This window comes from Amblyomma maculatum, chromosome 1 (assembly GCF_055883805.1).
Source record: "Amblyomma maculatum isolate TAMU_Amacu chromosome 1, ASM5588380v1, whole genome shotgun sequence".
Classification (NCBI taxonomy): Eukaryota; Metazoa; Arthropoda; class Arachnida; order Ixodida; family Ixodidae; genus Amblyomma; species Amblyomma maculatum.
Genome location: NC_139344.1, coordinates 364,077,034 through 364,090,836, shown reverse-complemented (window position 1 = coordinate 364,090,836; position 13,803 = coordinate 364,077,034). Strand labels below are relative to the sequence as shown.

The window sequence follows — 13,803 nt, the reverse complement described above, 5'->3', positions numbered from 1 at the left end:
TGATTAGTCAACCTGAAATCTACAGTATGCAAAGGCAGCGAGGGCTGGTTGAAGCCCCGTGAGACGATAACACGCTGTTTCAGTGTCATAGAAACATAGCGAATATTTGTTTTTTTTTTTTTTTTTTTTGCAAAATTTTCGAACAAGCAATGTAGAAGCATATTAGGCTACCGAAGTATTAAACGAATGACAGCAACCAACCGTAAGGAAGAAGATGGTTTGCACGATATAAAAAAGAAGAACTGAACAAGGGTAAATAGGGTACGCCTCAGGTCGCAGATGAGCCAACTTATCGACAAGTGGACCCAGACGAAGACAAGTCCACTTGTCGAAACGTTGGCTCATCTGCGACCTGAGGCGTACTCTATTTATCCTTGTTCAGTTCTTTTTTATACCGAGCAACCAACCGTGTAGTTCTTACAACGTCGGATGCACAAAGCAATCCGCATAAATCACATATGCTATAAAAGCCTCCACAGGACGGAGTGCTACCCCAACTTTACACTTTCTGAGCTAGATACCGCTGATTCTAACGGAGTACAAGAAGCAGTGAGAGATTTTACATCATTTGTTTCACTACTCATTGAGGGAGAAGAGTTGATATAAATTCTGTCAATTCAGAGTTGTGCATTTATGCTCCTTTTTCTGTCGTGCAATGAGGGCGGGAGTAGCTTGTCATGTGTGTGTCACTGCCGTGAATATTCTGCTGACCTACAATGGCTTGCAGGTGTCCAATGCCAGCGGGGACCAAATGGAAATGGCTTTGCTGGCCTTTTTCTCAGGCGTCTTTTGCAAACTATAACCCTTTTCTACATTCTCATGAGGCGTACTGTAAATCCCGATTTCTAATTGCAAGCTATGCGTCTCAGTCAGTTATCTCTTAGGGCTTTTTCAACTGCGCGAACTTGCACCCAAGCAGATGTTCGCAAAATGTATTCTAATTGGTGCTCTACCCAAGCTATTTCCACGCCAGCTATGTCGCATACGGAGCAGCCGACGTAGCTTCCAGCACCCGGCAACTGAGAGATCAGCGCGGACTGCGTGCCGAAAAGGAACTATTTTTTCCTCTTTACTTCGCTTCCGCGGCGAGAGGTCTTGGCAGCCGCATCTCTACTTCTCCGTCGGTGGCGCACGCGCGGGCGGCGTGATTGGAGGGGGATCGCGGGAAGGCACTCCGTATCGACCAATGGCGACGCTGCCGGTCGCCGGTTAAAAGCGCGCGCACGCCGGCTCCGCGGGAATCCAATGCAGTCGCCGATCGTGAGAGGCGGCAGCTCGAAAGTGAAAAAGCCCCTGGCACCCGCCGAAGACGTGTCTTGATCAACTTGTGTATTTCTCGCGCGTCGGTTTACGCGGTTTTTTTCTCAACAAAGTCGTTCGCCTCGGCGTCATGAAGACAACCGCTCTTGCTTTCTTGGCTCGTGCGCTGCTGCTGCCGCTGTGCGCATCGGCGCAGCGACCATCGTTCCGTTGTCCACCGGCCGAATCGCTCGGCGTATGTTCGTGCGAAGGAAGTTCAGGCATGGTCCAGTGCGACGCGCTGGACGATGCGGACGACGTGACCCGTTCTCTGGCAAGCAAGTTCGAGGGCCCCATACCGCACCTGAAACTTATGAATGGCGCTTTCACCAGCCTGAACGCGGGCTTCCTGGCCAATGTGAGCGTGGAAAGGCTCTACATCAGCAACGGCCTCCTCGAAGAAGTGTCGCCGAACGCTTTCTCGGGCTCTCCTGGCCTTGGACTAATGATGCTGACCAACAACCGCCTTCGAGAGGTGCCCAGCGAAGCGCTCAAGAAGCTCACGCGTCTCCTGACACTCAGCCTCTTCGGCAACCGCATCTCCAGACTCAACGGTTCGTCTCTTGCCAAACTTGGCAATCTCAAGTTTCTGGTGCTCTCCAATAACTGCATCGAGTACATAGAGCCAGGTGTCTTCAGTCCCAGCCTCGAACACTTAGGGCTCGCCAGAAACAATCTGACCAGCTTGAACGGCGCCATCCGAAACCTGGGCTCCCTAGAGTGGCTTTTTGCCGGTTCCAATCAGATCGAGTCCTTGGCCGGTGAATTGGACGGACTGGTTAGCCTGAAGGTTCTCAATCTGGAAGACAACAAGCTTACGAGCCTCGAAGGGGCCTTCAAGGACCTTCGCAGTCTCAAGACACTCAGCCTGCCCAATAATTGGATCGAGTACATTGGCGAAGCCTTTGCGCCTTTAAAGCACCTTTTGCATCTGAACCTTTCCAAGAACCACTTGGCCACGCTGGAGCCTCAGGCGTTCGCGAACCTCACGCAGCTTCAGTTGTTAGACTTGTCTGGAAACTTTTTGACTGAGATCGGTCCCGCTTTAAACCACCTCAAGCACCTTAAGAAACTGAATCTGTCCCGCAACAGCCTTGCCGCCGTAAGACTTGACGAGATAAAATGGCTGAAAGAACTGGAAGAGCTGGACCTGTCTCGTAACCAGATCACCACCGTTGACGGCACATTCGGCCACTACCTGTCCCGTATCAGGAAGCTGAACCTGTCAGACAACCTTATCAAGCGGATCCACAATGGCATGCACTACTTGCACGACCTGACCGAGCTCGACCTGAGCTACAACAGCATCTCAAGCTTGGACAAGCGGGACCTCGCCAAAAACAAGCGCCTGGGCCGCATCAACATGCAAGGTCCGTGGAGATGTTTCTTGTCTCTCGCGATCCCTGGCTACGCGTCGGTAGAATCCAGGGAGATGTGCAGGACTTCCCAGACGCGTCTGATTAGTGCCTAGACTATAGTGTTCGCCACTTGCGATAAAATTCGAGTGTTTGGGAGCCATCTTGTCGCATACACCATCCTCCCTGCATTGGCGTGCACGATCCCCGCGCCCCCATCCCTCCACCAGACTCCTCCACCCGCATGTTCCTTCCTCAACTCATCGGCCGCCAGCCCATCATCGACCTTCCACTGACTCCTGTGATGTTGTTGCCTACCTGCACGCATAGCTGTCCCGAAGCCTGCTCTTGCAGAAGTGCCTTCCTTTGCACCGCGCCCTACAACCGCAGACGTGCCTGTACCCAATAGCTCCTGCCCTGCAACGCGCTCTTTTTTTTTTGTCGCTGGTGCACGAAAAAGGGACTGAACTGTGTGAAGTCAGACACTCGTGCAGAAGTTAAAGGCTTCCTGCAGACGCAGGTGGTTGCTGGGACATGGGCTGTGGATATTAGCGTCGTGCAGCTGTGCAGTTAGAACATCCTGGAAATGCAGGGATATTCTTTAGCGATTGATTGTAATCTACTGTCATCACCAGTTCCAAGCTTCGGTTTTTATTGTTCTAATGTGTACCGTGTTTCACGCGCTGCTTGCAGCACTACGAACGTTAAGGGCGACATGGGGTAATCAGGATAGAGTGTACAACATGACAGTGCGATTATTGCATTCTTGTGCTGTACTCAACAGGCGTGTAGGAACGTAATCATACAGCCTGCACCGTCATGATGGGACCAAGGTCCCACTTCCCCCTCGCAGTGCTGCAAATAGCTTGTGAAACGGAGTATATATCCGAATGGCAGTCCCAGATCGCGCTAAACCAGCTTGACAGCTCGTCCTTGGCGAGCACGGCAGCAGTTATCTACTCGAACGTGCCCGGGAAAGCACCCTCCCTCCTTTTGCTTTTTTTTTAAACTGGACTATGGAACGCGCAAAGCTCCCCTTATCAAATGTCTATTGACCTCAACCCGAGTAGAGCAGGCTATCTACCCAGACAAGTCGCCAGACTGTACGGCAGATAAAATGCAGGTAAATGCATGACAATTTACATTTCAGAGGAGGGTCCGTATAGTATTATTTGTGGCGCAATTAAGAGATACCGGGGCTGCACGTCGAAACGACTCGTTAAATATCGTGCGCGACGTATCTTGACGCGTTCCGCCTTCACGCCGAAGTTTTCGCTTCACGTACTTTATCCTTTTCATCATCATGAACATCATATTAGAATGCCGACGAAAGCGTTAACAGAAGTCACCTTAAACTTCATATATTGGAATTCTCGCGGGCGTACGTTAGTGCTTTCTGCGAAAAATTTGTGCACTTTAGAGTGTGAGTGCGCGCTTGTGATGATATTTAAACTGACGTCATTATTTATTTGTACGCGTGACCCTGCGCCGCTACATGACACACACTGACCTTTCAGGGATTCTGTTGTACATGGACATAATTTTATGCTTCAGTATTAAAGTGTTTGTTTGCGTTGACGACGTTGGCTGCTTTTGTTTCGCATCTGCCTGTAAAGGCGCTGGTAGTATTGTGCGTTAAATATGCTTTTTTGTTTCGTTTGACAGAAAAAGTATTTCTCGAACTTTCGCCCAAGGTACTGCATAAAAAACATAAACGGATAGGTTTATACTCATTAACATTGCACAAAATGGGAAGTACTGAATAATATCAATGTTTATACACGTCTCTTAATATAACACACTTTCTCTAGAGTCATACATGTTAGTTCCATAAACTACTACGAGTGAACGCCGCCTGTGTTGAATCTTGTTTAGGTACGTTCCTTGCGGATCCATATCCTGAGATAAAAAAAAAAAAAAAGTATTGTGTGGCGTGGCTGCATTGAAAAAGATAAAGATATTTGAAAATTTGCGGTGTTCCTGGAATAGTAATGGAGGCAAAAACGACCCGTTTCAGATGCGTTTACTTCATTGATTGAATGATCTCACATCCTTCCGACATTGCAAGTACTGCCCCACAGCCTGAATATCAAGTAAGAGCAACACCAACGCACACTGCCATAGCAAACGCCACAAACTATAATACAATAGTTACGTGCCTTCGTTGCAGCACGGATACCATACAAACCAAGCACCACGTTGTTTTGCATTTTCACGTTTCTGGTGCCTTTCAAGACTAGGTGTTGCTGTGCGGTAACGTTAAACCTGTTTCGGTCTGTGGGGTTTAACGTCCCAAAGCTCTGGCTATGAGAGACGCCGTAGTGGAGGACTCCGGAATTCAACCGCCTGGGGTTCTTTAACGCGTACTGACATCGCACAGCACGCGGACGCATCTTCGTTTCGCCTCCATCGAAACGCAGCAGCCGCTGTCGGGTTCGAACCCCGGTACTCTGGCACAGTAGTCGGGCGTCTTACGGACGCTCAAGCTGTGCTTTAAGAATACATATGCGAAAAGCTATTAACACATCCTTGTCATTCAGCAAATACTTTTATACTTTTTTATTGAGGTTGGTTTCGGGGAAACGACAGCGTGCACGGTGTCTGACTTCTAAATAGGCACCTACACTTGTCAGCGGCGCATATGTCGTTGCTTCATATCACTGTCTTAAACAATAACTCCAACGTGACTAGCATGCGGATGCTAAATGAGAAATGAAATGATCACAAAGCAGAGATAAGTCAACATTTGGTAAACAAGCAGTTTACTCGAGCGAAGGGTCAAAGTGTATGCGCATGCGACGTTCGAACTTGTTGACGCGTAGTTAATGATACGAAAACGGAACACGTCGCGCAGCGTCCTGTCTCAGAAGAGAATAAAAAAATAACAAGCTGAGGAATGAACGATGTATATACTTAGCCGGATGTATCTTAATTGGCTGCGTAATTATGCGCACCTATAAGCGTATGTCGAGCCGACAAAATAGCCTGTGCACACATCCGCATATTCAAGATGTATACATGTTCACATATGTACAAGCACGTTGTTTCCAACGTCGAAAAGCAAGATGGCCTACGCCGACCTTCGTACGGGTATACTTCCCAACGAACAAAGTAGGCTGCATGCATGCTATGAATTGTCTAGCTCGTGTCACTTATGAGCTTTAGTGAGCGATTAGCCGGATCTACCATTTTGTTCTAGATACTAGTACTAAAAGAAGCATTAACGTCTCGACTGTACATTTGCTGCATATTGCCCGCAAGTTTCTGAAAACCGGTCCGGCTTTCACCGACCCACAATCGAATTAGGCAAGCCAAGAAGGAAGCTAGGTTTTTTAGTGGAATCAGTTTTCTGCCTTGGAGTTTACACCACGTGCCGTATTTTCAGGCTTTGCGGGCTTCTCAGTGCAAGCCAAGGGCAGGCTGTGCACGGTAATCTCGCCCGATGGTTTCAAGTGATCTCCAGTGTACAAAGCTGATAGCTCCCCTCTTGGCTGATTCTCATCGGATAAGGGGCTCGCGGTCAGTTTCGAGGAAAGACGCGCCGCCAATCCGTTACGCCCTCGAAGGGTCGTGGCCAGTATTCTACAGCGAGCTGCCACTCTCGACCGCTTGTCTAACGGGCGCACTTCACGCCTTCGACCAGGGGCACGCGTCCGCGGTTTTATCACTACCTGGAAAGATAAAACGTGTATTACGTGCTTTAAGTAGAGACGTCTTCACATCCATGCGGATTTATTGAGAGACCGTGGCCATATGGCGCAACTGAGCAAGGTTAGATAGAGCCTGTTCCTCGTTATCGAAACGAGGCTGCCGGTTCGTTTCCGCGAAATCTCTCGAGCAGGAAGAGTCGTCGACCTCGGGAAGCCACTGTAGTGTGATCTGAAGCCTGTTTCCGAAGGCTGGGTAGTGTTTTAACGCGGGCTTCCGCAACCAAGCCGGTGAATATTCATCGCAAATTGAAGGTTGTGAAGCAAATACTATACCAGGTATGGTCGGAGAAGCTCTCGACTACTAATAAGCTTTTTGAGCGAAAAGGTCAATTTTCGGGCGAAGTATAATTCCAGCTTTGCCGGACGCCATTATAAATCCCTCATATCATGTTTTCGATACAATCTATCCAGTAACCTATAACACCTTTGTGAGGAGGCACAAGGCAAACACACAAAGCGGAAATGGTTACATTCTGGTGTCTTCAATGCTAAGCAATTTAAAGCCATTGAACTGTCCTTGGTGCGCTGTCTGTCGTATTTCGCAGCAGTCGCCTGCGATACTAGATACTAGGTATAGAAAAATACCATATTGTAAGCCATTCGAAACTGAAATTGTTCCTGAACAAGTGAAGACAACTTTGGTTGTGCCGCATTCACAAGAATGGCTAGAATTCTAAGAGAGTCAATCATAGGCCGATTTCTTTGTACCGTATACCCTGCAGTATACTTCAACACATTCTATATATTAATATGATGAAACATTACAAGTTAAAAAATTGGTTCTTCCAGAGCAAAAACGTGTTTCGCACACGTGTCTCACCACCACATTTAAGAGCTCTTTAACGACCTCGTCAGTGCGACTGTGAACAGACTGCGGACTGATGCATTATTTATAGACTTGCATGAATAATTAAAGCATATATTATCAGCCCTCATCATTGATCAAATTTATTTGAAATGCATTATAGATTACCGTAATAACAGAAAACATTCATCGTGTTAGAGGACACACAATCTGGACCTATGGAAGTAACCGCAGTCGTTCCTGAGGGTTCTTTATTGGACCATTATTATTTTTAATATTCATCAATTGCACTTCGAATATTTTTTCCACTGTAGAATAATCGTACAAGACTGCACAATATACAGGACAGTCAGTATAGATATCGGTACGCTATCACTTCAGCAAGATCTTGATTATAAAACTTTATAGTGAACGCATGGGAACTTCACACAAACTCAGCCAAAAGTTAACACGTAACATTTATTAAAAGGAAACATAATGAACGCAACGTGCCCAGTCGATTATTAAGTGCTTCGAAAAGTCGCCGAAGTGAAATATCTAGGCATATACTTATCGAAAAATATTTCATTCACTAGCATAATAATAACACCGTAAAAAACCTGCAAGCATCTTTAGTCTCGTTATTCGCAATCTTCGTAGTACTCCTCAATATGTTCTAAGAAATAAAGCTAAAAAAAATGCTGAAAATAGCGGCGTCTCGATCTCAAGTAAGATTACTCTTAGAGTACGCGTCCAGCCTGTGGGGAATCATATAAAAACTGCCTCACTAAAGAAATTGATGGCATTCAGGATCGAGCAACAAGGTTTATATTACAACAATATTCGCAGGGGGTGTAGGTAAAAACGTCCCCGGAAAAAAGGTCCCGGAAGAACGTCCTCGGAAAGAACGTCCCCGGAAGAAACGTCCTCTGAAGAAGCGGCAACTAGGAAAAAACTTCCCGATGCCCAAACCGGCCCTAAAAAAGATTTCTTCCGGAGCTCACATAAAAAAAGACACACAAAGTTTATGCCATTCTTTCTTGGCTTTGAGTTAAATGCAATTATCAATTGGAACCTGCGTCCTTAGGGGGCCCGAAATGTTAACAAGAACTGTGTAAAAGCATGGCGAAAGAGCCATCTGGCTCTTTATACGTTGCGAGGTTCCGAGCTCCGCAGCTCGTTAAGCAATCATATATGGCAGGTCTAATAAGTTCGGTAACACTTCCCACTTAGAAAGGTACAAGCGGATCGGATATGTATAGTCTCGGGGAACCGCCCAAGGCAGAAGACGTCACTAGAATTACTTTCCAGACCTCCTGGTGACGAGGTTCAACCGTTCTTCTGACGCTGGTGTAGAATTGTGATAAGGGTGGTGGTGGTGTAAACAGAACGAGGCCTAAGCGGTCGTACATCATGCTACATCATGCACATATTAAATCATCGCTCCGAGCTTCTCCGGTAAAGCCGGTGGTCAGCTCCTCTTTTCCCCGCAAACATAGTGAAGACGAGGCACGGTCACTGGTATTGCCGCTGCCATAATTTTTTTTGTCATGAATGCCTGCATCAGTTCCATGCTCGCGGTCAATTCCAAGCCGACAGGTGAAACCGCTGTAATAAAGTTAACATGCATCATTCATCATTGCAGCTCGCCACGGGGAAACGTAGTCTACGACTTATAGCGCAAGACTTCAGCTCCGTTCGGGGACATTTTTTCCTACTTCGCCAATAGCGACATGTTTTCCGGGGGCGTTTCTTCCGGGGACATTTTTTCCGAGAACATTTGCTCCTGGGGCGTTTTTCCGGAGATGTTTTTACCGGATCCCATTCGCAGGGGAGCCAGTGTCTCCACAAATGAAGGCTTGCCTTGTAGAGTCAAACCACTTGACTTAAATTGGAAGAAAAACTAGCTGGAATAATTGCATGTAATATATACTAACTTCTTTCCTATAGAAAGAATAATGAAATATATCAAGCCTCCTCACTACCTCTCAAGCAGGACCGATCCCAGCTGTAAAATTAGATAAATTAAATCTCGTACAAATTATATGAAATTCCCTCTCTTCCCAAGAACAATATCTGAATGCAACAAATTACCAGCGGAGGTGGTCACAGCTGACGGTACCCGCTTCGCTGATATGAATGAGGCTATTCGTGGAAAAACATTTTTATCTGTTAATGCTTTGGAATTAGCCGATTTAAACCAGTTATGTCTCCCACGATAATATTGATACTGAAACATAGGAAGATGAAGAAGGAAGGCAGGGCAGTTAACCAGAATAATGATCAATTTGGCTGCCCTGCACTGATGGACAGGGATTAGGCAATCCTAAAGAGGAAGAATTAAGGTAAGATGTGAGTTGGAGGATCCTAATTGTTCACACAAGCTTGACGCCTTCAGGTAAAGAAACAGATCTTTGTAGGCCTTGGGGCTATTTGTTATTGTTACTCTGTCCGAGGATGCAACGCTTTCTGTGGCTGCCCAATTCTACCAGGTCCTAAGCAAATCACAGCTTACGCCTTTCAGCGCTGAAAGAAGGGCATTCACGCAAGAAGTTGGCTTGCCTAGTTAAATGTCTCACAAGGAGGCCTTGCATCCATGTCATTAAAAATGAGTACTGCTGTGTAAAAAAACACAGCATTTCACGACAGAGCAGCTCCTTCACTACGTGGTAAATTAAGCGGAGAATAAGGCCTCGTTTTTATACCAGCGTTTTCAGGCAATAACCGAAAAACTCGCCTGTACTCCATTCTGCCAGTACGTGAGAACCCCCACCAACCTGCGAAGATTACTCATTGTGTCCATGCACCTTTGATACGGGAACAGACACAGGAAGTACATCGATGAGGGCGGCATGAACGGCTGCGTCCCCTCGTCGTATCCTGTGATGACGTACTGTACCAGCAGCCGATAAAAATATAATCCTGGCCTTTGGTTAGTGCGTCGTGGTAAACTTCGAAGATTTTGAAAGGCGCTATTCAAGGCCATAATACAAAATGTACAGAATCGCCCTGGCATTTAGGAGGTGCTCTGGTGATGGTTGGAGATATCTAGGACGAGAAGAGCAAAATAAAAAAAGGACAAATCCACCAGTTCTTATATCTATGGGAAGTTCGTGATTGCAATGTTACAGGCTGACACTAGATGAATCCAGAGCACTAGTGCCTTCAATTGATTCGTTTACCTGTCTATGGGTTTGACATTTATACTTTCATAGTCGTAACCAAAAGAAAGCAACGATTACTCTATATAGCGAACACACTACCACTGTAGTCATTCCCATGCTATATTTACAATAGTTTATCGCAGGATGAAATGGTAGACAAAAGCTAGGCCCAACTAAGCCCTGAAATTGATCAAATCATCAGGCGACACTCGGTGAATAATATCAAGGATTTGTTTTGGATTGAAGGAATATGTTCCTACTCCAAGGCTAAATATGTGTAAACAATTAAGGTATCTTTCAATGCCTAAAAGCTCGATAAGAATAACAAAGGGTGAAACTGTGGATTCTTATCAGAAGATCCCGGCGGAGATTTTCTGAGAGTCCTTTTAAGCGCTGCATAAAGATATCGCCGAGCTGCACGCAGTGCATGGAAAAAGAAATGAAGATTGAAAATTTGCTGAAGTATTGAATGACGTCAACAATGAAGCGCGTTCTATGCATTGTTCGGTATATCCGGCGCGCACTAAGACGGAAAGATATCCTCAGATCGTTTGCCTTGTCCGCAATATTAGAACACTTGTTTACGTTCCTCCAAAACGTACCTTAACAAAATTATTGCACACAATTTTCATATATCTCACAAAGGGTAGCGCGCCAAAAGTTACTGTTGTTTATACTACCAAAATTGTTTATAAATGAGAACGTTTCAGGAAAAACATGCGTACATTTCTATGAATCACTGTGTAGCGTTATTACCCTTAATGTCTGCACAACACGCTCAGTAAAAACTTTTTGGGGCGCGAGAAGTAAAAAGAGGACGTTTGTATACCTTAAGCGATGAACATCGCGTTAGCATTCAGTGCTCTTGCCTTTTAATTGCTCATCTTATGCTTTTTTGCTTCTCTTATTTTCTTTTATATTTGTTATTTATCCTTTTAGCCATGAATAAGTATTTCTTGAAATGTTTGAGGCACACTGCAGTGCAACATTGGTTTCCTCTGTTGCGCAGTCAGTCTTAGTCATTTGTAGTCTTGTTCAGTCATTATTATGCATTTTCATCCTTGCTGAGTAATTATTATTTATTATCAATTTTAAACACTGATTTCTTTCACCACAATTCACAAGAGGTGGGAGGGGGGGGGGGGGGGGGGTCAGCTTTTTTTATGATATTCCGGCGCCAAACTCCCCTTTCCGATAAATGGAGATGGGCATCATACTCACTCCGCACTGCAGCAGGCACCCTGCGCTGTCCATGAGGCACGGCTGAAACACTTCTAAGTAGCGCCCGCTATGCGTCTGTGGATATCATAACGCCGCGTCTGGTTCCGAAGGCACGCAACGTAATGAGGCTGGAGGATTCATTTGTATTACGGCACGAATTACAAACATTTAAGGTGGTGAAAATGGTTTCATGGTTCGCCCAATGTGAAAAAGGGAATAAATAACCCAATATCAGACGTATCTAGAACGTTCAAAAATCGGACGTGGAGTATCAGTGCTATGCCAATCGATAGCCAGGTGTCTGCAGTACGAAGCGAAGCTCTATAAAAGAAGTTTATATTCAACTATGCTCACGCGCGGGAATACGCTAAACCGTATACCAGAGATCGGTAGCCAGCGTGATTCACCGCTCAGAGGCAGGAGGCACTCTTTCAGCATGAGGCTTTTGCCGGCCGTGCTTGGGCCCTTGGGTTCACTATGTCCCTGAACTTTTCTATGGGTGCTATCTATGTTCGTGCTTGCTATGCACTGCTGAAATGATCAGTCACACGAACTGAAGCTCGATACGTGGCACAGAAAGCGGTATCTTAGTGTGCAGGCACGCCCTACTTGAGGCGCAGTAAAAGCTTTCTTGTTGATCAGGTCACCTGAGTACTTGTAAATGTTGAGCCGGCGCTATTGTAGCACTGGGGACTTGCCATTAAATTCGTTCAATCTGTGGTATTTAGAGTGCGCCGGCAGCTCAGGCAGGTTGTGGAATTCATTGTCGAATTGCAGTTGATGGCTGGCTACATATAATAGCTATAGTACTACATATTCTGTCAGTGTTATTTTAGGTCGACAGTGAATTGCGATTTTAAATAAGATACGAAAAGTTTTAAATTAGTTTTAATTTGCTCTTTACCCCCCCCCCCCCTGCTTCCCCTCCCCCCCCCCCCCCCCCTTCAGCACACAACACAAAAAAATTTAAATTCTGCCTTGAGGCGCAGTGTTACTGGTGCACTTCCGAAAACAGTAGCGTTATAGACAGTTTCACGATCAAGAATTAACACACCTACACAGCAGGTTTGGGATCATACGTTTTAGTCTCGAGCTGGAGAAACAGCCAGAATAGCGCGAAGGTCGTTTCTCTCGATTAAGTGCGTTGAAATTTTCCGTATTCGTTGCACCGTAGCACCATTTCGTGTGGATTAAAAAAAAAAAAAATAGTGGACCTGAAAATTGTATATTTTTAATTTGTTCGTGGCAAACTTCGATGCAGGTAGGTAGGTAGGTAGGTTTAGCTTTAATGACATGCCGGCAAACGACGGTTTAATGCGTCGTGACGCTGGCCAAGCGTCGACCCGGGGTTATGCCCTACTCTGCATTACCCCATTTCGACTCATTTATGGTGGGCCCTGAGTTTCGCGCTTTTCAAGCGCATTCCGGGCCAGTTGGAAGGCCCATATTTGACTGCTCTTTTCCGTACTTTGCACAGCATTTTGAAATTCGGGCCGGTATGTCCTGCAAGTAGCTTCTGTCGGCAACCTGGCACAATCCCACATGATGTGCCATTGGTCCGCCGGACCCACTTCACATACACTGCATACACCACTCGTGTAGATGTATGGGTGAAGGACGTGGAGCACTGCCGGGGAAAGGAGTGACCCGGTCTGTATTTGTCTTAGGATGACGGCCTCCTCCCGACTGAGTGCCTTCTGAGGAGGCGGCATTCACCGACGAGCTAGGCGGTAAAACTTGGTAACTTCTTCCTAACTTGAGTTGCAGTGGTGACGGCGTTTGAAGACGGAGGTGTGCGGGGTAAGATATATATTTCAAGCTTTAAACATATTGCCAGACGGCACGCGGAGCATTTTTTTTTCTAGATTAGGCTCGAATTTGCTCACAGCGATATCCGTGAGACATGACGAGTCTTCACTCACGATGAAACAGAAAAAGTTCGAATCGATGGAGAATCGGCTTGATAGCCGCTTTAGAAAAGGCAGAGTCGGTGTTTACGAGCATTTTTAGTGCTGCCATTAGGGAGGGTCATCTGACGCCGGTATTTGACTTCAAATGCGGCACCAGGAGCTGGCTCTGCTCGCTTCTTCGTACGTGCGGTACATTGAGCTGACGGCGCCCGCTTCTTCTACTTCTTACACCTGCTGCGTCTTCTTCTTGATTCAACTTTCAGACTGTATTTGACTGGTACATATCTTATCAAATAAACAACATATCCTTAGGATGCCACACAGCGTTCCTGTCCTCTGCACACTCCTTACCTCCACCGC

General features: G+C 46.2%; 1 protein-coding gene across 1 annotated transcript in view; it reads left to right on the top strand.

Moving 5' to 3' along the window:
* Window positions 1-1,254: 1,254 nt before the first annotated feature.
* Window positions 1,255-13,803, top strand: part of LOC146207998 (uncharacterized) — a 61,684-nt gene continuing 49,135 nt past the window's right edge. Inside the window, exon 1 of the mRNA XM_084591692.1 lies at window positions 1,255-2,669. Coding sequence (XP_084447818.1) covers window positions 1,391-2,669 — 1,279 coding nt within the window. The 5' untranslated portion in view covers window positions 1,255-1,390. The remainder of the gene's footprint in view (window positions 2,670-13,803) is intronic.